This window comes from Opisthocomus hoazin, chromosome 18 (genome assembly GCF_030867145.1).
Source record: "Opisthocomus hoazin isolate bOpiHoa1 chromosome 18, bOpiHoa1.hap1, whole genome shotgun sequence".
NCBI lineage: Eukaryota > Metazoa > Chordata > Aves > Opisthocomiformes > Opisthocomidae > Opisthocomus > Opisthocomus hoazin.
The window spans coordinates 19,232,010-19,257,331 of NC_134431.1; the positions used below are offsets into that span (position 1 = coordinate 19,232,010).

General features: G+C 62.0%; 2 protein-coding genes across 6 annotated transcripts; both read right to left on the bottom strand.

Moving 5' to 3' along the window:
• Positions 1-1,981: 1,981 nt before the first annotated feature.
• Positions 1,982-9,947, bottom strand: CDK5RAP1 (CDK5RAP1 mitochondrial tRNA methylthiotransferase). 4 transcript variants are annotated; one of them, XR_012765773.1, is made up of 14 exons: positions 9,731-9,947; positions 8,848-8,951; positions 8,347-8,381; positions 7,511-7,611; positions 7,113-7,323; positions 6,172-6,292; positions 5,657-5,887; positions 5,302-5,399; positions 5,133-5,188; positions 4,886-5,016; positions 3,842-3,991; positions 3,276-3,416; positions 2,949-3,128; positions 1,982-2,267 (listed from the first exon to the last, which is right to left on the bottom strand). XR_012765773.1 is itself a non-coding variant. In XM_075438351.1 (13 exons), exons 1-13 carry the CDS (start codon positions 9,945-9,947, stop codon positions 3,048-3,050), a joined length of 1,677 nt encoding a protein of 558 aa, XP_075294466.1. In that variant the 3' UTR covers positions 1,982-3,047. The 4 variants fall into 4 exon arrangements, 2 of the variants coding, with proteins under 2 accessions (XP_075294466.1, XP_075294467.1); XR_012765774.1 differs by having other exon boundaries at positions 1,982-2,499; XM_075438351.1 differs by having other exon boundaries at positions 1,982-3,128.
• Positions 9,948-10,324: 377 nt separating this feature from the next.
• LOC104330570 (CDK5RAP1 mitochondrial tRNA methylthiotransferase) lies at positions 10,325-20,063 on the bottom strand. Of its 2 annotated transcripts, XM_075438356.1 has the most exons (15): positions 19,928-20,063; positions 18,947-19,061; positions 18,228-18,356; positions 17,589-17,744; positions 17,052-17,115; positions 15,019-15,082; positions 14,489-14,580; positions 14,148-14,324; positions 13,846-13,905; positions 13,563-13,730; positions 13,095-13,162; positions 12,854-12,896; positions 12,467-12,530; positions 11,926-12,002; positions 10,325-10,620 (listed from the first exon to the last, which is right to left on the bottom strand). In XM_075438356.1, the coding sequence occupies exons 1-15, from the start codon at positions 20,040-20,042 to the stop codon at positions 10,567-10,569; spliced, it is 1,446 nt and encodes a 481-aa protein (XP_075294471.1). In that variant the 5' UTR covers positions 20,043-20,063; the 3' UTR covers positions 10,325-10,566. The 2 variants fall into 2 exon arrangements, with proteins under 2 accessions (XP_075294471.1, XP_075294472.1); XM_075438357.1 differs by lacking the exon at positions 18,228-18,356.
• Positions 20,064-25,322: the final 5,259 nt, after the last annotated feature.

Below are 25,322 nucleotides of genomic sequence, written 5' to 3' on the forward strand. Positions count from 1 at the left end.
CTGTGACCCGACTTTGCAGACAGCAGCCACGCCATGAGCAGGAGCATCCCCGAAGCACCCTGACAGCTCTGCTGGACACGCCACTGCACATCAGGCTGTTGTCATACCAGGGTTTCCTTTATCAAGAGTCAGGCACCTTTCTCCTCCTTGTTAATGTGAGAAGTGCACGTAGGGAAGCGAGGTTCACTCTTGCACAAATCCTCTTGCCTTGCCTTTTTGCCTTGCCTTTGCCTTGCCTTTCACACCGAGGAGGGTTGAGACTGCTGTGTCTGGCCCAAGCCATCCCTACAACAAACCACCACCTAACACCCCGGCCATAGTGTTTCACCCCTGAGGAACATCTCCCTGCACCCAGAAGCCAGTGGAGCCCAGCACAGGGTGACAGCACCTCTTTTCCAAATAGAACAAGAGTAGGATCCAGCTTTCAAAGGTCTCCCGGGGCCCCTCAGGGACACACCAAACCTTGTTCCCAGAGTTTGGGACCCTGGAGGCGAGGACTGAGCTTCATTACAAAAGGTGTCTTATCAGCACCCTTCCTTAGTTGCTGAAATTAAGGCTTTTAAACACTGTGCTCTGAATAATAAAAACCCAGCAGGCTGCTCTGTTGGTAACAAATCCCACCAGGCCTGCGTACTGCCTCCCGGCCCCGTGTTTCTCTGCAGCACAGTGTTCACGTCCACCAGCGCCTTGGTTTGGAGCTGCCGCTGTCTCGCCGCAGCAGCCCCAGCAAAGCCCCCCTTGCACCCCGACGTGTGCCGAAACACCGCAACACTCCAGCTTCCATTGCCGGAGGCACAGGTATGAATCAGCACGGGGGATTTAAAATCCTGAGCGGTTCAGGACTCTCATCCCTGCTCAGAGTGGGAAAAGAAACGTGCAAGAACGAGCAGGAGGCAGAGGTTCAGCCTTCCCAAGAGGCAGATTCAGGAGCAAATCATCTGACAAATGATACAGAAACCGCATCCCACCTCTGGCCCCTGACAAAACGCCACTCCTGCTTTCAGGCAGTGCCAGATGACTACCTCAGCCTCCAAGGTCACTGTAAGCGCTTCTTAATGGATGCTTCGCTGCCTCAAAACCTCAGCCTTCATTCCTGACGCCTATAAAAACTAAGGAGGCGAGGCAAACGGTAAGTGCTACGGCTCCTCGGGGAGTCTGTGCAGCCAGCATTATCACCTTCTCATCAAAATGTAAAACCCAGCTCTCCTCCTCATTAGTCTCCTGCTCTTAAAATAATGATTGTAAAACGACCGCAGCTGGCCCGAGAGCTGGATGGAGCGGGGAGGGCACAGGGCGCGCTGTGTCTCGCGTGGAGTAGGTGCTCGTGGGGAGAAGGCCAACAGCAGCGGTGAAAGGGGGGGTCAGCCCTTTTCGGGGGGTGCTGGCTTGGGCCAGTTTCAGGACACATGGGAAAAAGAGCTGCAAGAGCTGCTGCCGGGCAGCTCCAGCTGCACCCCTGATCCGGTTGTTTTAATTAACAAGCACACGTTGGCCTCGGTGCCTGTCACTTTTGAGGAATGACACACATCCTGCTCCTTCCTTCAGCATTTCAAACCTAACAGCTTCTCACTGCCTCCTCCTTAAAACCCCACCGCTCCCAGGCTTTCGCTCGCCAGGCAGCAGAGCCCCAAGACCTGCTCTGTGAACTTGGGCCCAAGGTGCTTCCCCCCCGAGAGCGGAACGGAGCCCTCGGAACCCTCACTGAGCGCTGCTGATCACACACATTCACTTCCATGAGAAGGGAATCGGCTCTGAGACAATCAGCAAAATGTACTTTTCTCAACCTAAGGCCTAATGAATATTCAGCAAACCATGCTGTTTTCAAAGAGATACAATTATATCCCAGAAAGAGCTGAGCTGGAGAGCAGACTTTCTAACAAATCCCTTTCATGCTTATTTAAAAATTCTGCAAATTCATGTAGTGACTGCTCTATTAAGAATTCATCAGCTGTTCCTTCAAAGTTTGTCACTGGATAGAGCCTTTTACAATGATTTCTTTTAATAACATGATTATCTGTACTAAAAGGGATGATTCTTTCTCACCCCTCCGAACAGAGCTCACTTGCAAGTGCAGGTTACAGGCGTTGGTCCGAATTTCGCAGACGAGGCTGGAACGTGGCACAGCGTGGCCAGGGTCAGCTGCAGGCCGGAGGAAGCGTGAGAGGCACTTGGAGCAGTTCCTGGCCATTTAGATCGGTACGACCGTTTCTCTCCTCCAGCGAGCAAGGCGAAGGACATCCACCGACGTCTGGATCCCGAAGCTGCACCTGAAGTTTTAACAGGCCAGAGACAACCGCTGGCTGGCAGCCGGTCCCTGCCAGGCACCCTCTGACCTAGACCCACGTACCCCAGCGCAGGGGTAAGGCTGCATCCCCTCAGCCTCACATCCACCAGATGAAGCATCACTCATGCACATTAACATCGCTTTATATTCCAGTTTGGTGCCACGCTCCATCCCAGAGGCACAGTGCGGGCTCTTACTCACCCTTCCCAAGCATTCTGAAAGCAGGGAAGTTACCAATATTTGGAAAGAACTCGTCAGAGTCTTCTCCAGTTCTTCGAGCTCTCCATCCCCTTTGGCAGCATTCCCACCACTCTCCAGCACTCACTGCAGCTGTATTTCTTACGCACTACCAGTTTTTGCAGCTCCTAAATTCAGCTGAGCTAGCAGGAAGGACCTGCTCTGCAGCCTTACATTTCTCGGGCTGGGCTGCACTGGAGGACGTGCTCAGAGAGAGGGGACAGACCTGCCGCGCCGCGAGGGTGGGCCAAGCCTGAGCGCAAGGGAAAATACAAGATCACACAGCGCTTGGGGTTGGCAAGTCCATACACAGCTTCCATCCCTCTTGCCTACAGACTTGCACAGATCTACAGGTGGTAGGTTGTTTCCAAAACAGAAATGTGTATATTTTTTATTATTTTTTTTTAATATATATATTTTAACATACATGTATCTCCCTGTTTCTGCCCCTTCTCCACCTGACCAAGCTTCCTTGTTTCTTCCTGGAGAAAAGGCACTGCTTTTGTGCACTGGCAGCAGGGACAACTCAACGACAAGCTGCAGAGCGGGAGAGGGTCGTACGGCAGAGCAGAGCTCCCTTCAAGGTCTGAGAGCTGGCAGAGGTTACCTGAAAGAAACAGCACAACAGTCCTCAGGAACAGCAAGGCTGAGCAGGATCCTTTCTAATTTTAGACTCTCCTGGCAGCAGCTGCTCTGGAGAACAGCACTGTGCAAGAAAAAGAGCCCCAGGAAACAAGTACTGTAGACAGGTCACCTTCACCAACACATAGTCCCCTGGCTGGGCTCTGACCAGAGCCTTGCAGCCCGCAGCATCCTCGGTCTCGGCATCAGGGAAGATCACCTTGATGTTGCCGTCATTCCTCCCACACAACTCCAAGGCAGAGCGCTTGCTGGGCTGAAAGGAGGGCAGGGAACATTACCTGCATGGCAACAGCTCCGATTCACTGCTGGGCTTTATTGCCTCAGGAATTCATTGAGCACTACCGCCAGTATTACAGTCCACACTCCACACTTCAGCACGCCACGTGACAAAGCCCTGTGGCCAGAACCGCCGTGCTGACACCCACACACCAAAGCCAACGTTTCAACGCCTGCACTAATTCAGTGCTTGGGCTAGAGACATGTCTCTAGCCCGTCCCACCCCCCTGAGCTCAGCTCAGTGCTCTGGAGAAAACACGCTGTCTGCCTAAGGTCTTGGAGCCCTAGGACTGTGTGGGGAAAGCAGGCAGGGAAGGCAGAGGCCATGATTGCTGTGTACAGCCCAAGAGCCTCTTGGCCAGCAAGAGGGGAGCAGGACAGCTCTGCTCCAGGCACACTCACCCCCTCCACCAGCACCAGCTGAGACTGGCCCACCATCGCCTCGTTTGCCCTCGCAGCCTCCTCTCGAAAGACAGTAATGAGCTCCTCCAGCCGCCTCTGTTTTACGTCTGCAGGCACATCATCTCGCAGTCGGTGATACGCCCGGGTTTTCTGTAAACAGACAAAGCAAGTGTGGCTCCTCAGCAACCAGGCAGTCCAAGATCAGAAACTGGTCTGACCCCAGCCACCTTGGCTGCTCTTCAGGCAACAGTTTCCACACATTTCAGTCTGTATTCACACTCTCCAGGAAGTCTCCAGGTGCTAAGAACCAGCAACATCCTCGATTTCCTCACATTCTTCCTGCATCACCTTTTTGTAGGAGGTTTGATGTAGGGCACTGAGTATCGGTGCCTGTGTGAAACAGCAGCTCTGCATCTCCTGTGTGAGACGTGCCTATTGCCTGTCTGCCCGCAGGGACAGCCAATGGAGTCTACTCCTTCTGGTCCCATGTGCTAAAAGGTGATCCATATTCCTCTGCTTCCTTGTTTCCTAACCTCCTGTCCTCTTCCCTGTCAGCATCTTACACCATGGGGAGCATTGCAAAGGAGACTTGTCAACTATCCACTCTTCTCATGGAAACACCTTCTGAAAATTCACCAGTTCTCTCCAGATCCGACTGACAGAGTCGCCATAGCTGGGCTGGAGCCCAGCTACATCAGCACAATTTCTTATCGACAGAGAAAAATGTAGCTGCAGCCAGGTCTCTGCAGATATGGCTGCTTCACTGCAATCACTCTGCAGCACCTGCAGAACCAGGTCACCCCAGCACTGATCAACCCTGACGCTCACAGAAAGGAGCTGGGAGCCCTTCAGACGTCAAGGCGGCTCCGGCAGGAACACACACCCGTGAAGGACTGCACACCAGCAAAAAAACCTACCAATATAACGAGTCTTTATTCTTTTCAATAGGTTTTTTTTTGTGTATGTCTTATTATGAGAAGCAGCACTCAGGAGTTAGGCGAGATGCACCGAGATAACAGTCCTCTCCTCAGGTCCCGCACTCACCTGTCTCATGCTGTAGGCAAACAGGAAGCCTACGTTGTAGCGGACCTCCCGCAGCAAGGACACGGTCTGCTGGTGATCTTCTTCTGTCTCTCCACAGAACCCAGCAATGAAGTCACTGCTTAAGCTCACTCCTGCAAGACAGACACAGCTTTACACTTCCCTCGCAGAGGAGAGGAACGCTTCACTCCGGAAAGGACAGGAAGATGCAGCTGTGCTGAGCTCAGACCAAGGCACAGGGAGCCCCTACCTGGAATGGACTCGCGCACGTGGTGTACAAGCTCCAGATATGCCTCTCGTGTGTATCTGCAATTAACAACACACGGATTCGCTAATCAGAAAACCATGACGTCAGTGAGGAGAAAGCAGCACCCTAAAGCAGAGAGCAGGGCACAGGGCTGCCCACGGTGATCGCTCACCCTCGTCGCATGGCCTCCAGCACTCGTGTGCTTCCACTCTGGGCTGGGAGGTGAAGCTGTTTGCAGATGTTGTGTCGCTCCTGGATAAGCTGCAGGACCTGTGATGGGCAATCAGGAGACAACGTCACAGACAGCTCAGCTCCACCAGGATGCCAAGGGGGAGAGTCTTCCCCGGGTAAAAGCCAGCAAATTGCAAACCTGCTGGCTTTAGTGCAAACAGTCCCCCTCCCAGGAGCTGCTGTTCCCATTCTGTGACTCTGCGTCCCCTTTGGGAAGGAAGCACAGCCTGCATCCAGCAGTTCAGAGCTGCCTGCCTGCCCTCAACCAGAGGTCCAGGTGTTTATTTTACACTTGCCTCATCGGGAAAATCCTTGGGGTGTGGCGAGGTGAAACGGATCCTCATTTCTGGATCAATTCTAGAAACCTGGTCTAGCAGATGTGCAAAGCGCAAGCCTCCTGGTTTAGCTTTGTAGACTGTGCTAAAGCCACGACTGAGGACTGGGGCAGCAGCCGACTGAAACTGCACCTCGGACATATCTCGAAAGCTGTTGACGTTCTGACCCAAAAGGGTCACTTCTTTCACTCCCTACAAAGGTAAACACAGAGGAAAAAATATAACCTGGCCAGGATGGCGAAGCTGCACGGGCAGCCACGGTTCTACTCCAAGGAGGAGTCTCCAGGGGAAGCCCTCCCTCCCCTGTCTGCCTCGGAGTATTACACGGGGAATCAAAAAGCCGCTGGTGGAACCCTAAGGTAACCTCATCTCCATAGATAAAGGGCATCAGTCAAACATATCACTGACAACACCTTCCCCGAGGACCACCCTTCCGCCCACGGCCTGGGGCAGGTGGGAAGCAGGCTCTGCCTCACCTGATCCGAGAGCATCCTCACTTCCTGCAGGATGGACGCGATGGGGCGGCTCCTTTCACGGCCACGGGTGAAGGGCACGATGCAGTAGCTACACATGTTGTCACAGCCCCGCATGACAGATCTGCCGAGAGGCAAAGCGTACAGGTCATACCACAATCGCTCCAGCAGAATCATCTGTGTTGCACCCTGCCCTGCTGTGACCTGGCCCAGCACTGCTGCCGTCAGCCAACGCCCCCAGCCTGCAGCACACACAGCACCAGCTCTGAACACAGCCCTGCAGCTTCCCCTTACACTCCAGTCCGGTCCGAGCTGGCTTCTGCTCGCCCCTAGCTAACACCCCCTCATTTTCCATACACATTTCCAAGAAACCTGGAAAGCAACTAATGAGGCACAGGCTTGCACTGCAATCTGGCAGTGGTGACAGGCCCTTCTGCGTCCCCTTCAGAGGGTGACGCTGCCTCTCCATACTCTATGGCCACATGGAACAGAGTCTGATTTCATGTTTGGGAACCTTATTATCAAAACTAGACAAATGGAACCAACCTAAAAGAAGTTACAATGCATGGAGGATTAGAAGAATCAAACAGGAGAACCTGGGGCAGGACATGTCAGGAGAGAGACACAGACATTGCAAAGGCACAGACATCAGTGGGACAGAAATCATTCGGTGCAGCATCAGGCTTAGACAAAGGTCTCAAAGGAGAGTAAGAGAAGCCTGCAGACAGCCAGAGCGCGGGGCAGTCTCTCCAGGGCTCAGTCCAACAGCGAAGCAGCAGCAAACGCACAGTCTGGCAGACTGACGCCTCGGGGCTGCCGGGAGCGAGCGCAGCCAGGCCTGCATCTCTTGGGCAGCGCTGTCACTGACACGCCTGCACTTCCCGCACGGCAGTATCTCCAAACCAGCACTACAGAAACATGTACAGGAAAAAACCAGTACTTACACAAACGCCGTCGTGCCACCTGCGCTAGTCTGGACAGGCAGAATATCCGCATAAGTCTCATCTAGCGACAGCAGGACGTTAGCAGCTTGCTGGCCAGACCCTGCCACGGCCAGCAGCCGGGGAAGGTCACGATACGCGTCGGGGCCTGCCACAACATCGACTAGCTTCTCCCTGTGCAGAATCTCCTCCTTGAGCCTCTCCGCCATGCAGCCTGCCGCCAAAGGAGATGGGTCCTTGTGAGGAAGTGCCCACCCTCCGTCACAGCTGGCACCCCTTCGCCAGCAGCTTTCACCCTGCAGAAGAGGCTTGGCGTCGCCAGCAGGGAAGAGCAGACGCAGCAGGATGGGACGTGGTGCACGCAAAGTGTGTGCTGCCCGCTGCTGCCCACCGCCAGGTACCTAGAATCCCGACGCGGAGAGGTAAGCGACCCTGCTGCCGCCGGGCTTTCAGCGCCTTGAGGTGCCGCAGGCGGTTCCAGATAGCCTGCTCTGCCTTCTCCCTGGGAAGCCAGGAGAACAGTGGTTACTCCGACTGCTGCACTTCAACAGTCCCCCAGCGTGAAGCGGTCCAAGTGCTCTGAGAGGAGAATTCAGCTGAGGACAGGGACTCGTCATCTACCCGATGGATCTGATGGCACACGCAATGCCGTCCGTGGTGTGCAGCTTACGTCTTGACTCCATCTCATCTACCATCATTTCACTCACTTGGGAGCGTCTACACTGCAGAAACAACTCAGGGACTAAGCTCTTGCGGAGAAAAAGCCTGCCTTAGCCAGCCACTATGAGCTGCCTTGCAAGCGACAACGAGCATTTGGTATCATCTGCATTCAGAAAACACTCGCAAAGTTCCCCGTATATTTATATCCCAAATTGCCCCTAAATGTATTTCCCACATTTCTGAAGTACAGTCCCTGCGCCACAGAGACAGTCACTTCAAGAGAAGACAGAAGAATATTAAAAAAAAAAATATATCACTGAAGCACAAATCTTTGCAGGTCTTTAAATGCCCGTGTACACAGAGCTTACACTACCAAAGAACTTCCCACCATACAGAAAAGCAACTCATTGCACAATTAATGTTACACACCGCAGCACCAGCCAGCTCCACCCGCAGCTACACAGGCAGTTCCACATCTGCATGCCCTTTTTCTCACACAGCACACTTATTGCCTTGGTTTTCAAACAGTAAGTCCCCAAAAACTGTCCCGACTCAGCAGTGACAGAAGTTTCCTTACCTCACGGAACAGGTGACAAGGAGAATCACATCTGCCTAAATTGAAAACAACAAAACAGGAAGAAGAATTTGTAAAAGGCAAATTTTTGCCTTAATAATAATTACTCCCGCCCCACACCGGTGACCTGAAGAGGCAGACTAGAAAACTCACTTCATTCTGTGGAAAAGATCTGCCCAACTACATGGTGGGTTTTAACAAAGGTGCAAGAAACTAATGGGAGACAAGCAGAGTCTTCCACTGAACGGCAGAAGTAAACTCAGACAAAGATGAGGCAAAAGCATCCCGCTGTGCCCAATCGCTCTCCAACTGAGAGGAAACTCAGCAGTTTAAAGAAAATAAAAAACCAGCCCACAGCTTTCTAGCACGCTTGGTAAACAGTTTCCTTTACTCCACAAAACTTGGGCTGCAAACATCCCAGCGCCCTGCAGGACTGCACGCCAGACGCAAGCCGGGGCTTGCGGGCCCGGCCCGGCGCGAGGCCCTCGCACCGAGGCACCTCACCTCCTCCAGCCGCTCCGTCCGCGCGTAGCCGCTCTGCTGCAGGATGGCCCAGGCGATCTCCGTGTCGCTGACATTCATCTGGCAGCCGTACGTCTCCAGGTACACTGCAACGAAGGCGGCGTGACGCAGAGCCTGCCTCCGCGCCCTCGTCCACAGCCGCTTTCCACGACCTTTTCCACAGCACGGAGCCTTCAGCCCCACCAATGGAGAGAGTCGGCCAAGCAGCGCGAGAGCTGCCGTCGCTTGCAGCCCGTGCAGAACGGGCAAGCGGAAAATACTGACCGAAACCGGGGTGCCTCAGAGCACGTCACTGCGACTCCACCGGTCCGGGCTGCGGCGTGCACAGACGCAGAAGCCGTGTTGTTTCTCAGATATAACACCTAGCGCAGTGGAAGCCCTGCTCCGCGGGCGTCACAGCCCGAGAGCTCTGCCGTGGCCCCGGCAGACGGCCCGACGGCCGGTACCGACGGCCCCGGCAGACGGCCCAACGGCCGGTACCGACAGTGCCAGCAGACGGCCCAACGGCCGGTACCGACGGCCGCGGCAGACGGCCCAACGGCCGGTACCGACAGTGCCGGCAGACGGCCCAATGGCCGGTACCGACGGCCGCGGCAGACGGCACCAACCGGCCTTCACGGTGCGGGGACACGCCGCGGGCACGGGGCCGATGGCCGCCACTTCTCCCAGCACCACCCCAACCCCCTGGACCCCCACAGCCCCCACTGACCGCCTGCCCCACGCACACCGCAGCCACCCTGCGTGCCGGCTGCGGGGACGGCAAGGCCGCACCGGCCCTCGCACCGGCCCTCGCATGGCCGCGGGGCCTGCCCAGCCCCGACCCCGGGCCCAGCCCCGGCCACGGCCCCGGGCCGGCACCACCGACCTTTCCCGGTCCCGGGGACAGAGCCCGGCGGCGGCTCGGGCCGCGGCTCCCGGGCGGCGGCCGCTCTCAGGAAGTGCCGCAGGTCCGGCCCGGCGGGCAGCGCGGCCCCGCGCCGCTCCGGCCGCCCGCCCGGCCCGCAGCGCGCTCGGCGGGAGGCGCCGGCAGCCGCCCGGAGGGGCCCCCCCGCCGCCCGCAGCGCTCGCCCACAGGGCAGCATGGCCGCGTCCCGCCGGGAGGCCGCGCCGGGCCCCGGGGCCGCGCTGCCACGGCGACTGCCGGCGGGGCGCGTGGCGGGACGGACGGTGCGGCCCCGGCCGTGCGTCCCCGAAACCGGCCCCGCCGCCTCCCCGGCCCTCGGCGCTGCGTTCCGCGCCGCCGCCGTTCCGCCCCGCGGCCGGGCGGAGCTGGGCCTCCCGCGGGAAGGCGCGGTGACGGGCGGAACGTGGCGGCCCGCGGTGCTCTGCCTCCGCCGCGGGCCTGAAGATGGCCGAGACGGCCGCTCCCCTGCGCCCGCCCTCCCCGGGGGCTCCCGGCGGCCCCAGCAGGCCCCGGCGCGAAGTACCCAGGGCAAGGCCCAGGGCAGGGCCCGCAGGCTCAGACGGCGACAGCGCGGCCACGGCCGCCTTTATTGCCGGCAGCGGCCCGGGCACAGGGGAAGCGGGAGGGGAGGGGGCCGGGGAGCGGGTGAGGCCCCGGGGGTGCTTCTGCCCCGGCCGCGGCGGGCGGTGGGGGGCTGCTGCAGCAGAGCCGGGGGTCTTCAGCGCCGTTGGCAAGGCCAGGAGGAGGGGGGGGGTGTGAAGGGGCCGATCTGGGTGCTGGGGGTCCCTCAGGTCGCCTCATCTCCATCCACGGGGCTGGTAGTGAACGTCTGCCCCCAGCAGCAGGAAGTTCTGGGGAGAAGCGAGAGGGCGTGGGGCGGTGAGGGGGCCTGGCAGCCGCTCGGCCTGCGGGCTGCCACGCTCCCGGCACCCCCTGCACCCCGGGGAGGGAGAGCGGACGGGCGCGTCTGGTCCCGCCAGCCCCCGTGCTGAATTTTGGCCCTGGAAGGGCTCTGGAGACACCTCACAACCACACCTCGCAGGAAAGATTTCGCATCCCCGTCACAGCCCCGCTCTGGGGCTTCCCCAGGGCCTCACAGAATCACAGAATGTTCGGGGCTGGCAGGGCCCTCTGGGGTCCCCCAGCCCAACCCCCTGCCCAAGCAGGGTCACCCAGAGCAGGGGGCACAGCACCGTGTCCAGGCGGGGCTGGAATATCTCCAGAGAAGGAGACTCCACAGCCTCCCTGGGCAGCCTGGGCCAGGGCTCCGGCACCCTCAGAGGGAAGAAGTTCTTCCTCGGGTTCAGCTGGAGCTTCCTCTGCTCCAGTTTGTGCCCATTGCCCCTTGTCCTGTCGCTGGGCACCACTGGAAAGAGTCTGGCCCCGTCCTCCTGACACCCACCCTGCAGATATTTAGAGGCATTTCTAAGGTCCCCTCTCAGCCTTCTCTTCTTCAGGCTGAACAAGCCCAGCTCCCTCAGCCTCTCCTCATAGGGGAGATGCTCCAGTCCCCTCCTCATCCTCGTAGCCCTGCGCTGGACTCTCTCCAGTAGCTCCTCATCTTTCTTGAACTGGGGAGCCCAGCACTGGACACAGCACTGCAGATGGGGCCTCCCCAGGGCAGAGCAGAGGGGGAGGAGACCCTCCCTTGCCCTGCTGCCCACACTCCTCCTCATGCACCCCAGGATGCCTTTGGCCTTCTTGGCACCCAGGGCACGCTGCTGGCTCCCACAGTGCGGGCTTTCTCAGCTGCCCAGGACCTGGCAGGGCTCCTTGCCCCGAGCCTGTCCCAGCGCAGGCAGCCGCGTCCTGCTCGGCGCTCGCCGGCAGCATCCCGCCCGGCACTGCCGCCCGCCAAGGCAGGGGCTCGGGGCTGACGCAGCTGCAGAGCTCTCTGCGCTATAAAAAGCAGCGTGGGAAATCCAGGCCCCGGGTTTAAGGACTGGAGAGCGGTGCAGAGCCCAGACCCCCACCATGCAGACGGGAACGCGGGGCTCTGGTCTGCAGCTGTGCTGCTGGGATCTGGCAGAGCGTAGCCGCTGCCCGGCACGGGCTGGCGAGCTGGCTCTGCGCGCCGTGCCAGCAGCGGGCAGCCGGCCCCTCCGGCCGGGGGCTTGGCAGCAGCAGGACAGGCTCTGGGTGCTCCCCTCACTCACCTGGTGGAACTGCACGAGGATTTTGGAGAGCTGTATTCTGTCCGGCAGCGGCAGAGGGAAACCCTGATCTAACCTGGCTGGAAGACACAACACACGTGGCCGCGTTGGGGTGGGAAATGGGAGCAAGAGGGAGCACGGGCCCTGCAGAGCAGGCAGCCACCTCCTCCCCCAGCCCTTTCTTGGCCCGCGCTGATCCCGGGGTCGGCAGACGCCAGCCCTGCTCTGGCCCCCTTTGCTGGGAAGTCGTGAGAAGCAGCAAGCGGGAGAGAGGGTCTGGAAAGCATTAGGATGTGCGTCCTGCTCATTTTTTCCATTGTGCTCGCTGCCGGATGCAAGTCGCAGCGCCGAGAGGCTCCCGCACGCTGCTCCCCCAGCCTGCCTCCCCCGGGCCCTTTTTCTGCCATCTCCTGCGCTCGCTGCGGGCTTTACCCACGGATCAGGCTTGGCAACGGGGATTTAATTAACGAGCTGGGCCTGCTCGGATGGAGGGACCTGGCCAGCGATTACTCCAGCAGCCCCATTCCCCCCATCAGGTTCTCACCATTAAGACGCGGGAGCAGGATACTGGAAGCAAAGATGTTCATTATGGACTGCAGCGTTCGCACCTGGGAAGCAGAGACAGGGAAGGAAAAGAGCTTTAGCCTGGGGGAGAGCGGGTGACCAGGCACTGCAGGATAATTAGGAGAAGAAAAAGAGACAAGGAGTGGGATGGGCACACACTCCACCGGAGAACAGCAGCTTTGTCTGGCCACACTGGTGTGGCAGGAAGCGCAGGGGTGAGAGAGGCTCTGCATCCTCCCCCAGTCTCCCAGGCTGAGGCAGGAGGCACCTATGGGGTCAGCATGGGGTCCTGGGTGCACCTCCTGGTCCCGTGTTGGGGGGCGGGGGGCAACGCTGGGGGCTCTGGTCATGGCCAAGGATAGCTTACCTGGAAAGTGCCGACATCCGATTGCTTCAGAGAGAGCTTCATCCTGCGCAGACAGAAGCGGTGCTGCGAAGGCTGTCCCAATGGAGGGAGCGGTTCCCACCCCGGTGCCACGCGTCAATGGCCGTGCAGATCCTGCTCTCTCCAGCCCCAGCACATCCCCTCCGCACCGGGTCCCTGTCCCCAGCACCTCCCCACCTCACCTCTGTCCCCAGCCACCCCCCTGTGCTGCTCCCCTCCGTACCTGCCCACCTTCAGGCTCCCAACTACGTGGCCGGATTTCACGTCGATGACAGCGGACACGTTGCCCGTCTGGGGAGAGAGTGCAGAGCTCTGGCAGTGCCCACCCCAGACCAGACACCCGGGGGAAGGGCTCAGGCCAGCTGAAACGCAGCGGGACCGCTGCCTGTCCAGGGGCTTGTCTGCACGCAGCATTAAACCTGGCATTTGTCAGCTCGGGTGTTTTTCTGCTGGGGACACCCCGGCTGCACCGGCTCAGCACCCGGCACCTCTCCTGGCAGGAGCTCGGCAGCACCGGCTCAGCATCGCTGAGCGCGGCAGGAGGATGGTGCACAGCTCAGACTCCCATCTTTGCCCCGCTGGGCTGCAGGGGAGAGCTCGTCGACTGCACCATGCTGGTTAGAGCTGCGGCTGCACCCCGAGCTGCCCAGCCAGGACCACAGTCACCGCAGCAGGCTGTGCCCGGACTCACCAGGCCGAGGAGGAAGAGAGGAGCCAGGCTGGAGTTGGGAAGGATGGCGTAAGCCTGGACATCCACGACGGGCCGGAGTAAGAGCCCCCCTGGTCCGATGTTCAGGAACGGGGCGGAGGGGGCAGACAGCCTGAGCTTCATCAGCATGTCCGGGTACATCTTCTCGAGCTGCAGAGGAGCGGGGAGAGGGTAGGGACAGCGGCACAAACCCCCGCTCCCGGGGGGAAAAAGCCTTGCACAGAGTAAACCCCGGGCTGTGCACAGCAGGAGCTGGACCCCTCACCTGGGGAACGAAGGCTGAGAAGGTGGAGGTGTTCAAGTGGAAGTCAACGCCCTTCGGGATCTGCACGGGGAGGACAGTCACGCCAGGGCGATGCAGCGCGCAGAGCCCGTGATGAGATCAGCCCTCCCAGCCCCCGCGCTGCCGTGCCCGACAGCCCCCACCCCATCCCGCAGCCCCCAGCTCCCGCTGCGGGCAGCTCGCTGGGGAGGTCCGAGAGCACAGGCTGCCGCCGGAGCTCCTCTGCAAACTGGACCCGCTCCCCAGAGGCACAGGGACAGCCCCGTCCCACCTCCACTGCTCACCATGGCGTCTGTGATCTCGAAGACCAGCGCCCCGGCTGCGTGGTAGGCAAAGCTGGCGGTGTTGAAGAAGTAGCTGGAGGCCCCGAAGTAAACCATGCGGTCGTGATCTGGGGGCAAGGCCAGCGGCAGCGGAGGGAAGGGGGCGGCGGAGCGGTGGGCCAGGGAGAAGAATTCGCCCTGGGAGGAGGGAAGGAGGTGAAGCAGGAGAGCAGAGGGTGCTGGAAGTCACCTGCTGACCAGAGCTGCCAAACAGCATTTGCAGGAGGTGCCTGGCCCTGGCTCCCCACCCGCGTCCCGCGACAGCATCACCCGACTCCAGCTTTCCCAGGGCAGCCTCTCACCTTCAGGTCCACATCCAGGGACTGGGCAGTAGCGGCTGGGGGTGCCACCAAGGAGTAATCGATCCCAGCCATGGCATCTATCCTGGCTGTGACTGTAAAACATGGGACAGAAGGATGAGCGAGAAGGAGGTGGCACGGGAAAGCCGGGAGCAGATTCCTTCCGCTGGCTTCCAGGCAGTGCCACGCCTGGGCTTCCCGGTGCAACAGCCCAGTGCCAGCTTCACGCATGCTTGCTCCTGCGAAGAAGCAAAACCCACATTTCCCTCCTGACTGTTTCTCAGCCGTGCAGACTAACTCCTGGACCCGAGGAACGGTCCGGGTCCCCTGGCTGAGGCAGCCCGTGCCCCCGCCAGCACCGGGGCCGGACAGGGTGCACCGTGACAAGTGTCTGCTGCTGCAGTGTTCCCAGCTCCCAGCATGGGTGCAGAAATACAGCGAAATGGGGAGTGGGCCCAAGGTACAACACTGTCCTGGCTGGGCAATGCGAGGAAAAACTGCCCCTAGGAGCCCGTGCAGCCCCCGCCCGGTACCTGGCAGGGTCCGGAGGTAAGGCTGGAGGTCGCTGCGCACAGAATTAGCCACGGTCTCACAGACCTGCGGGCGAGAAAGGCAGCAAAGCTGAGCACGGGCAGCTCTGCCGGGGGTGGTGTGTTCACATCCCCTGGGCCAAAGCCTCACCGTCCGCTCCGCTTTGCTGCCTGGTGCCAGTTTTACTCCTTGCAAAAGCCTGCTTAAATAAAAGAGCACGCAGTGACGTTTGTCTCTACTCATCGGACAGCACCTGAATTAAGTGTCCAGGATACAAGCCAGGCTTATACCTGCAAATATCTGCTTGCAGCCAGCTCCCCACACACAGCTCAGCTCATCGAGGCCCTTGGAAGGAATCCCCCGTGTGCCCCCAGACTATCCCCACAGCCCGTGCTGGAATGGATTGTGCTGAGCAGCCAAGTCTGAGCTGAAGGGGAGCGACAGAAAGAGTAAACCCAGCCCTGCAGGGGCAGGAGCACCAAATGCTCCCACAAAGCAGAGCCATCCCCAGTTCCTGCAGCTCTGTGCTGCCAGGAAAGAAGAGCAAAGCCCTCCGCCACTGTCATCCTTGGGTGAAGCCTCGACATAAGTTAGGATTTAATTGCAGGCTAAACACTGACCCAGGAAATTTACTGCAGGGCACAGCGCTGCAGATGGCCGAGATAATCTGCACAAGCTCTTCCGATGCTTTCCCCATAATGGCACAGGGACTGCCAGGCAGGATCAGGCCATCATCTGGCTGGCTGGGCATCCAGCCTGCAGCAGCCGACACCGAGATGCAGAGCTCCGGAGGAGCAGCGACCACGCTGACAGCAACGCAGCTGCTGGCTGTGCAGCTCCGGGGAGGAAGAGGAGGGACAGAGCCTTGGGCATGGCCTTATCGACGGGGAAGGGGGGGCTGACTGCTCTTCTGTCTGTCTGAAAACACCCCGCCGCTGCCTGGGAGGATGGAGCTGCAGACGGCCACGCAGCCCTGATCCCAGTGACCGGGATCTCCCGGTGGCCAGGTCCCCCTGGCACTGGGGGCACGAGGACTGCCCTCACATGTGCAGCGAGAGCAGGAGGCAGATGTGGGCTGCCGGGGCTGGCTTGAGACGGGGCTGTGCCCCGGGATCCCGGTGCACTCCAGCCCCTGCCCTCTCCCGCCTGTCGCCCCTCGCACCAGCTCACACGTGGAGAAAGACACTGAGAAACATGCACGGGACAAAGGGGGCTCGGAGGAGAGCACAGGGCGGCAGAGCTCCCCGCGGAGTCCCAGAGCTGCTCTCCTTCCAGGAGGCAAAACAGCAGAAAAGGCCTTTGAGCCCCGGCTTCACCCCGCTGCCAGCCCATCTGCTGCCCTGGCTCCTGGGGGCCTTGGGAACGCCACTGCACGGCATCGGGAACGGCGCCCGGGCAGGGTGGGACCTGCTGCGGGAGCGGGATTCGCCCATTCTCCAACTGCCCCCTTCCCGAGCAAGGTTCACATCCAGGGAGGCTGTAACTCGTGCCAGTTAGCCTTGTAGTAATTACTGCTAACAGCTTGTTTCCATGTCTTGTTGCAGGTCCCCTGCATTTGGCTTTTGTACCAGGCAGCCGGTGCCAGGGCCTTCCTGACGCACCCCGTTAAAACAAGGCGGCAAGCGTCTGAAATCCAGAAATGAGAATTTCTCCCCCCGTGCTCCCCAAAGCGTGCAGGAGTGCGGCCATTTTAAGGCCAGCCCCGGTCAGGTTTCCTCTGTTACAGTGAGCCTGGCCGAGGCAGAAGATCTAATTAACTGACCACATGGAAAGAAAAGTCTTTGTTAATTAGGAACCAGTTATGCTGGGTTTTGGCAAAGGCTGCAAGTTTCAAATTCATCCTGAGCCACAGGACGCTACGGAGACTGCAGTTAGCAACGTCCGTTCCTCCGGTTTGCACCAGACCGGCAGCGCCCGGTCGCTCTGGCTCTGGGTAACTCCTGCGCGTGCTCCGATCCTGCTGGCACATCAGCTACAAGCGAGGGCTGAAGACCACCAGAAACACCCGGAGCTCTGCCCTCCCTCGCTCACGTACCTTGCTCTCCAAGACCTTCCGGAAGGTGGACTCAATAGCGCTGTGGAAGAGGTTGTAAAGCCATCTGCAGAGGAGAACAGAGAGGAGCCCTGCTTCAGCTCAGAGGCTGCAGCAGGAGCACTCGCTCAGGAGAGGGAGACGCTAGAGATGCGGACACGGGGAACGTCGCTCCCACACCAGCCCGGTGCCCAGCTTTGCCTCAGGGTTTGCGTTTGCGAGCAGACCTGGTTGTCAACCACATGGACACAAGTCTAGTGACTGCCTTCATCTCCCTTAAATCGCAGCCACAGCAGGACAAATTCAGACCAGGCTTTCGTTCGTTCAGTTGCACACCTGGATGAGAAGGGTACCACAAGAGTCCGGAGACACCGGACCAGCGGTGTGCCAGCCCGGCAGCCTGCGGGCAGAACGGGCAGCCTCCAAGCGACTGCAGATGCGCCAGCATCTTCTTCCTTGCACCAGGGCCTGGCAGCCGCGTTCCCACGGCAGACGGGGTGACGTGCAGTGTTTCTGGGCCTGCCCGCGGAAGTTACGTACCCAAACTTGCCCGAAAAGCGTACTCGGACTTGGGAGATGCGGGTGCTGCAGTCGGAGGTGTCAATGGTGGGCTTCCCGGAGGCGTCGCTGCCCAGCTTCAGGCTGATTTTGATGTAGACATTCTCCACCTTCAGGTCAAACGAACCGTGGTCCCGGCTGCAGGGAGAGGAGGTCGAGAAAGGGACATTTCCAAGTGCCCGTTCCTGGGGAAGGGACCCCAAGTCAGCGCTGGGATGGATCTATCCGGCTCAGGCTCTCCCTTGCAGTGAACGCCCAGAGGAGGCCGAGGAGGCTTTTAAACGCAGGGAACCAAATTTGACAGGAACGTAAGCTAGGGCAGGTAACCTTTGAATAGAGAGGACTGAGAGCAAGTAGCAGAGGTGGCAGAGAGACAGGAGAGGTGATGCGCAGCTCCTCCATCGTCCACCTTGTTCTTGCCTCCCACCCTGTTTTGTCCATCTCAGTGGCTTCACTGCTGCAGCCCAGCTGCGGGAGAGACACGCCAGCACATCTGGAGAGAGCAAAGCAACAGCTGCCCAGACACGAGGGAGAGGGAAAGGAGAAAAAACCTGTCCAGGCCCAGGGAGGGAGGTGCAGAGCGAAGCAGCTGAGCAGGGAAGCAGGGAGCCAGGCACGCACACGAAGTGTAGCTTCACCCGCCAGTTCCCGTCCACCTCGGCGAAGGCGTTGGAGATGGAGACCTGCAGCCCAACGCTGGGGACCAGGGAGATCCGTGAGTACGGCAAGTGGAAACCTCGAAGGTGCAAGCTAAAAATAAATAAACAAAAAATAAGAGAAAAGGCACTTCAGAGGGGGTGCCTTGCCCCAGGGCACACGGCTGGGGAGGGAGGGAGCCGGGCCACCGCGCTGGCAGCATCCCCAGCTCCCGTCCTGCCGCGGCGAAGTGATGCCTGGCAGCGACGCGCAGAGCGAAGCGGTGCCTTTGGAAGCGTGGTCCCTGCAGCCACCCAGACAGCAGCCTGAAACCCCGCACAGCCGGAGCTCAGAGGTGCAACGGGGCAGCGAGGAGCTGGGATCTCCGCAGGGGCTGGGCTCCTGCTCCGAGTCGGGGATGGGTGCCCTGCTCCTGGGGACAAGGCCACCTCCACCGCCTGGGCTTTGGTTGCGCAAACCCCCCCCCGCACTCAGAGTGCCGTCCCCCCGCTTCCCTTTTCCCCCTTCAGGGGCGAAGCAGGAGCGTCTCTGCGGGCACTGAGGGCAGGGCCAACACCTCGGGGAGCCGTGGAGGGGTCAGGATGGTCCCTGCTGCCCCAGGGGCTCCCCCTTCTCCCCCACCCCTCCTGCCCTCGTGTGGGCTGGGGGGCAGCGAGCTGCTCCGGGGCGCTGGCGGGGCTCACCTGGAGAGCTCATAGTGCACCTTCCCCACGTGCCGGATGCGAAAGTCCCCCGAGATGTCCTGCAGCTTCAGCTGGGCCAGCTCCTTCTCCAGGACCGCGATCCCCTGCTGATGGGCTGCAGGGGCAGAGGGAGAGCATCACCGCCCTGGGCTTCCGCTGCTTCACAGCGAAAGGGTGAAAGGAAACGTCCCGGTGAGGCCCTGGGTGCTCTCTACCTCCCAGGCTCTCTCTGAAGCTGATCTCGGAGTACAGAGCCCTGTGAGTACCCGCCTGGCTCCCCGAAGCCTGCCCACTTGCAAGCCCCAGGGGCAGGTGGTGGCCAGGCGGCACAGGGAAGGGGGACAGGTCCCCGTCCTCGCTCTCTGGGCCGGGCGCTGTGTGAGGCGTGCGGGAGGTCCTGGGCACTGTGCCGCTCCGTGCACCGCACCGGCAGGCAAGGCTGGAGGGAGCCCACGTCCCAGGGAGCCGCACGGCACGGGTGGGTGCCGCATCCCTGCACCCGTCTGGGAAGGGGACTCACGTCCTCCTGTCCCGTGCGGCTGGCAGAGCTGCCGGGTAAGCGAGCTGTTCCTCACACAGCGTATCTCAGCCCACAGCAGCGCTCTGCTGGAGCGGGGCTCTGCCCGTCTCCATAAAACGGGAACAGGGCCCCCCCGTCTCCATCACTGCCCACCCTGCAGCTCCCCACCGCCTCTCTCCTCCGCAGCTCACTCCTCCGGGGCTCACGGCTCCGCTGCCCGAACGCGTGCCGTGACAGCAGGACCCTGCCAGCCCTGTGTCCCCCCCGACACTGCCTGGGCGCAGCCCCCCGAGACCCCCCCAGGGCCGGGCTCCATGGGCGGGGGGCCAGCGGGCGCAGCTGGCACCGCAGCCCAGGCTCCCTCCGCCCTGCCCCAGGACCCCGCGCTCTCGGAGCGAGCGCCCGGCTCCGCAGCTCGGCCCCCACCAGCGCATCTGCTGGAGGCCAGACCCCGAACCCACCATAGTCCAAGCCAGCCTGGGTGATCCTCACCACGAAGCCGGGGTTGGTGGACGCGGCGAGGGCCAGGCACAAAGCCAGCGCCCCGCAAGCCACCGCCGGGCACCGCGCTCCCATCCTGGCTGCTCCACGGTGCCGCGCTGCTGCCGCGCTCTCCCTGCCCACGCTGCCTTTATATCCGTGCCAAAACAGGAACCGCCGGCAAGGGAGGCGTGCGGAGCCGCTGCCGCAGCGCGTCCGGGGCGTCCGCCGCAGCCCCACGGCTTCTCGCTCGGCCACTGCCCCGCTGCTCCGCACCGCTGGCACCCACGCCGACGGCACCGCACCGCACGCCGGCACCCAGCAGCGCACCCAGGGCCGCTCCTCGCAGGCAGGGAAGGGGCAGGGGAAGCCGGGAGGTGACAGCTCAGTTCCCAGCCCTGTGCCAGGTGTGGACCCGCTGCGGTCGCGGGTCCGGCTCTGCGAGCTGCGTCTGACGGGGCTGTGCTTGGCCCGCTCCACTCTGTCTCGGCCGAGCAAGGGCTGGGAGCAGCCCAGGCTGCCCCTGAGCTGTCTGCCAGCCCTGCTGCCCCCCGCCCCTGGCCCGCAGGGCTCCCGCTCCGTCCCTGCTCCCGGGCGTCAGCGGCCGCTGCCGCAGCACAGACCCCCCCAAAGGCACCGAGCAGCCGTGGGCACAGCAAGGGCTAAAGAAAGTGAACGATGGTTTCTCACCCCACACGAGCAGACCCGGAGTGCCCCCACGCCCACCGGGCTGGCGAACGGGCACCTGCCCGGGCTGGGCACGGGGACGACCGGAGCAGCGGGTGCCCTGCGCCTCCGGCCCCAGACACCGACATCCATCATGGGGGAGACGTCCAGCGCACCGGGAACAAGCCCGAAGGCAAAGCCTCTGGGGCCCTGAGACGTCACAGCTCTTGGGCCTAGGAGGGGTGCAGCTGGGTGCGGGGTGCAGCCAAGCAGGGAGGAGGGGGGAGCACCTCCACGGCCCCCAGCCCGGAGAGCGGGGCTGGCCGGACCCTCCCCGCAGGCTGCCGGACAGAGGTGAGGGAAGAAGAAATTATTGAAGTTACTTTCATTTCCCATCGGGGAAGGGGCAGGAGCAGGCGCAGGAAGCTCGCTGCAGCTGATGCAGCAGATCTCAGGCTGGATCCAGGGAGGTCCTGGTTGCCAGAGGCAACATCCCCGACTCGGGCGCTTGTGAAACGCGGGGATTGCTCAAGCACAGCCCGTGGCCGTGCCCTGCGCGCTGCGGCCCCGGGGCGTCCCGAGGGACGGGACGGGGTGAGGGGAGCCTGGGGTGCCCATGCTGCAGGAACCTGGCACGTGGAGCATCGATGCTGGAGAGATCGGGGCTCCCCGATCCACTCTGCCTTTCTTCCCCCGCGTTTCAGGGGGGGTTCTTGCAGGCTGCCTGGCAGACGCACAGCGAACGCCCAGCACACGTGGCTACGGCTTGGGCGAGCGGCACTGCAGTCGGCAGCGGCTCTCGGACCCGGGGCAGGGAAACAGGGACACGGCAGCCCGGCAGGTCTGGTGCTGACGGTGCCTGCCCGAGAGGGGCAAACAGCTTGGGGAACAGCCATGGCTCCTGGGCAGCCAGACAGCATCCAGCGGCTGCGGCCCCCCCGACAGGGCCAGCCCCAGCCACCCCCGGGGGCCAGGAGCCCATGGGCAGGGTGCATCCTGCCCAGAAGGAAGCAGCCAAGAGAAGAGGAGAAGGCTGAAAGGCCAAACCCCACTGGCAGCCTCACGGTGCCGTGACCTTGCTGCCTGTCATCGGCACGTTGCTGGGTCTTGCTTGGTGCGGAGGAAAAGCTCCCCAAAGCCTCCTGTTCATGACACCAAAGCTCAGCAGAGTGGTTTCGACACAATATTTAAGACATTCAGGATGAGCACTGAGGAACCAGAACCTCTTCCATGAGGAGAAATGAAATTTTATGAGGAGCAGCATAGAGAGGAAGCAAAACCAAAACGTTTTCCTTCTCAGTTTGAGCAAACTCTGAAGGTGAACTGAAAAAACCCCTTCAAACAGCACAAACCCTGACCAAACACTCCTGTGCTTGGCGAGGAACAGCTGAAACCACATCAACACCCGGCACCGCGGGCTGTCCCAGTGCTGCTTCGTGCAAGGGGCAACCGCAGGGAACCGAGTACGAAATCCTGACCTGCCCCCCCGCGGGGTCAGAGGCTTCGCGGGTCGGGTGCCTGCGCTGGGGAAGCAGCAGTTCCCCCAGGGCTGCCGGGGCTGGGCCGGGCTCTGCTGGGCTGTACGTGCAGGACGGACAGGAGCCGAGAGGCCGGGGGGGCAGGGAGCTGCAGGAGGTTCCTCTCCTGCGCTGTGGGTCAGGACCCCCTCCCTGCTGTCCCCAGGCCACCCCCTGCTCCTCGGGCCCCACACGCTCCTCAGCACACGCAGGCAGCTCCCCATCCTGCCCACAGCTCCTTCCGCATTTCTCGCGTGATGCAACGGCCCGAACCACCCTGCAACCGCGTGCTGGGGTCCCGGGGGACCTCAGGGGCTGGGCTGTGGCTCTGCCCCGTCCCCGGCAGCCACCAGCCTGGGTGCGCTGGGCTCCCAGCTGCACGGAGCCCCGTCCCGGTGGGCACCCGGCGAGGGCTGGCTGCACCCCAGCTGTCCCCAGGTCGGCCTTCGGCAGACGCAGGGCAGCGCAGGAGGCTTTATTTCTCCTTGGGCTGCGAGCAAGGACACCCGGACACTTTTGCTTTCTACCAGAAAATCCGTCCGCATCCGTTTCCCGCGGTGCCACAACCTCCCCGGGAATTCCCCGGGGCCCTGCGGGACAGAGCTGCGTGCGGGCTGGCAGACGCTGCCGGGGCAGCGCAGGGGAAAACCCGGGGACTCGGCGAGAAGAGCGAGAGCAACCCAGCTGTTTTCCAGGGGAAATCGGAAAAGTCTGGTCCGCAGATAGGAATAAAACCTCCTTCTCCCACTTCCAGCCAGGTCAAGTTCGGTGCCACCAACAGGCCAGGACCCGTGGCCACCACGGCTGTCCCCAGCCCTGCAGGGACTTCACCCGGGCGTCGGTGAAACGCGGTCAGCGTGGAGACGCGGGCGAGCTGCGGCTCCTGCCGCTGCCACGCGTGCGGGACGGCTGCCAGCCGCACCCTGCCCGCTGCCACCTGCCAGTCCCCGGCACCCTTTGATCCTGCAGCATTTGAAGGCAGAGCCGGGGACAGGCGCGGGCTCCTCCGCGGTTGTTTTCCCGGCTGCCGGATCGGCGTGACCTGGCCCCGGCTGCCGCTGGAGCCGGGAGGGCTCCGGGGTCGCTGCTGACGCCAGCCCAGACCGCGGCACCCAACCCAGGCAGCCGGAGCCGCCGGGCACCCGCGCGCTGGCACAGCCCTGCGGGGCGCGGCGAGCAGACCCAGAGACCAGCCCCGATGCCGGGCTCACCCCTCCTCATCCTCCCTCCATCCCAGCACCCCGGCGATGTCCGGGGACCCCGGGGCCAGCGCTGCAGCCAGCGTCCTCCCCGCCCGCCGAGGGCTGCTGTCGCCCGCCGGCGGCCGGGCTCCTCTCGCAGCACCCCAGCTCGTGAGACGAGGCCTGGGAGCCTCGCGGGACACAGAAGGGGATGCAGAGAGCCGAGGGGGAGGATTCTGCAGAAAAGTAAAAATAAAAATGCAGGAATGGTGACCTCGGGCAGAGCCTGGGGGATCTGAATGGTGGCTCTGTGCCGGCGGAGGGGCAGGGCAGGAGGCCACATGCGGCCCGTCCCAGCAGCTGCTGGGGACAAACGGGACATGGAGAAAGGGAGTGACAGCGGAGGGGGAGCTCACGGGGTCGGGGGCCCGGGGGCAGCAGGGGCACCCGGGAGGCCCCCAGGAGCTCTGCCCTTTGCCTGGTCCCCAGCACCCCCAGTCCCACTCCGAGCCCCGCTGTCTCAGGGCAGCAGGAGGGCACAGGGAGCAGCTTTGGGCGCTGCAGGGACGGGGGTCCTGGGTGCGTTGGCAGGGTGGGCTGGTGCCGCAGAGCTGGCAAGAGCACCCCAGGGCGCGGGCTGGGAGCTGCTGCCCTCGGGCACTCCCCGGTGCCAGGGTGGTGGGGTCCCGCTGCGCTCGGCTTCGCACCCTTCCCCTCCCGCTCGCAGAGGGATCCTACCCGCTGGCGTGGGACCCCTCGGCCACGCTGCCTTCCTCCCTGCCCGCAGCCTCCTCGCCCGGGGCCTCGGCGCCTGTCAGCAGGCGCGAGAGCCAAAGCGAGCTCTCGGGCTCATTTCCGAGGTAACCAGGCAATTAGGGAAGGTCAGAGCATGAGCTCATACTGCCCTCGCACTCAGGGAAGCTATAAAAAGGCTGAAGCAGAGTATGGGAACTAACGCAATTAAAGGAGCAATTGGCTGCTGGTGGGGGGGGAGGAGCTGTTCCAGCAGCCCCAGTTTGCACTGGGGGTCCCGGGCAGACGGCTGGGATCAGGTCTGAGCCCAGGGCCAGCCCTGCGCGGGGCTGCGGGTCCTGAGCCACGCCGAGGGCTGCAGCCGGGCGCTCCGGCCCCGCTCCCCGCGGCCGAGCCTCTGCCACCAGGCACGGCCGCCGGCGCCCGAGCCCTTGCAGCTCTCGTGATCTGTGCGGGCGACGACCGGGCTCTCGCAAGCTCCCAGGGAAGTGGGAAGCAAACGCAAAGGCCTCCCCGGCGCCGTCCTCGCTGCGAGGCAGCCAGCAGCCCAGCTGCACCTCCTCCCGTCTCGGCTCTCGCTTTCACGGCGCGTCCTTTGGCTGCTCGCCGACCCCCGACAAATGCTCGTTACCGAGACGGCCCCGGCAGCTTGCGGCCCACGCTGCGGCCGTCCCGGCCGTCCCTGGTCCTGTCCCCTCGCCCCATCCTTGAGCCGTGCTCATAAACACGGCAGCGGAAGCGACTTCAGCCTGGGCAGGGAGCAGAGGGTCCGCGAGCTCTGGCCGCCGGGCCGGGGGTGGGAGGGCTGTGCCGACAGCAGTGCTTTGTGCTCGGACAGGCAGAATCTGCGGCTTTGGCTCTCACACTGATTGTTTTTGTACGACCTCTGGTTGCTAAATCAAACAATTCTGCCTTCAAGTCGGTACTTTCCGTCACGGAGACGGCCCCAAGAGCCGCAGGAGACGCGGTGCTTTGAGGCCGGTTCAGCAACGCGGGCTCCGAGCTGCGCTGGGTGCTCCGGTCTGAGCCCAAACCCGACCCGACGGCTGCACCAGCGCGGGCCGGGGTTTGTTTAGAGGGAAGCGTCCGCAGAGGCTGCAGGCCTGCACGCACGCACACGGACACGCACACGGACACAGACACGCACACGGACATGGACACGCACACGGACACACAGACATGCACACAGACATGGACACACACACGGACACAGACATGGACACAGACACGCACACAGACACGGACACACAGACATGCAC

Bases quoted from the DNA above. Each gene is read 5' to 3' on its own strand.
- LOC104330570 (XM_075438356.1), bottom strand. From the start codon at position 20,042: ATGGGAGCGCGGTGCCCGGCGGTGGCTTGCGGGGCGCTGGCTTTGTGC. The intron at 14,325-14,488 runs GTGAGAGGCTGC...CCCTCCTCCCAG, and splicing joins CCCTGGATGTGGACCTGAAG to GGCGAATTCTTCTCCCTGGC. The intron at 13,906-14,147 runs GTGAGCAGTGGA...CTCCCCGTGCAG, and splicing joins TCGAGATCACAGACGCCATG to ATCCCGAAGGGCGTTGACTT.
- CDK5RAP1 (XM_075438351.1), bottom strand. From the start codon at position 9,947: ATGCTGCCCTGTGGGCGAGCGCTGCGGGCGGCGGGGGGGCCCCTCCGG. The intron at 7,612-8,346 runs GTAAGGAAACTT...CTGGCTTCCCAG, and splicing joins CTTGTCACCTGTTCCGTGAG to GGAGAAGGCAGAGCAGGCTA. The intron at 7,324-7,510 runs GTACCTGGCGGT...CTTTGGCGGCAG, and splicing joins TCTCCGCGTCGGGATTCTAG to GCTGCATGGCGGAGAGGCTC.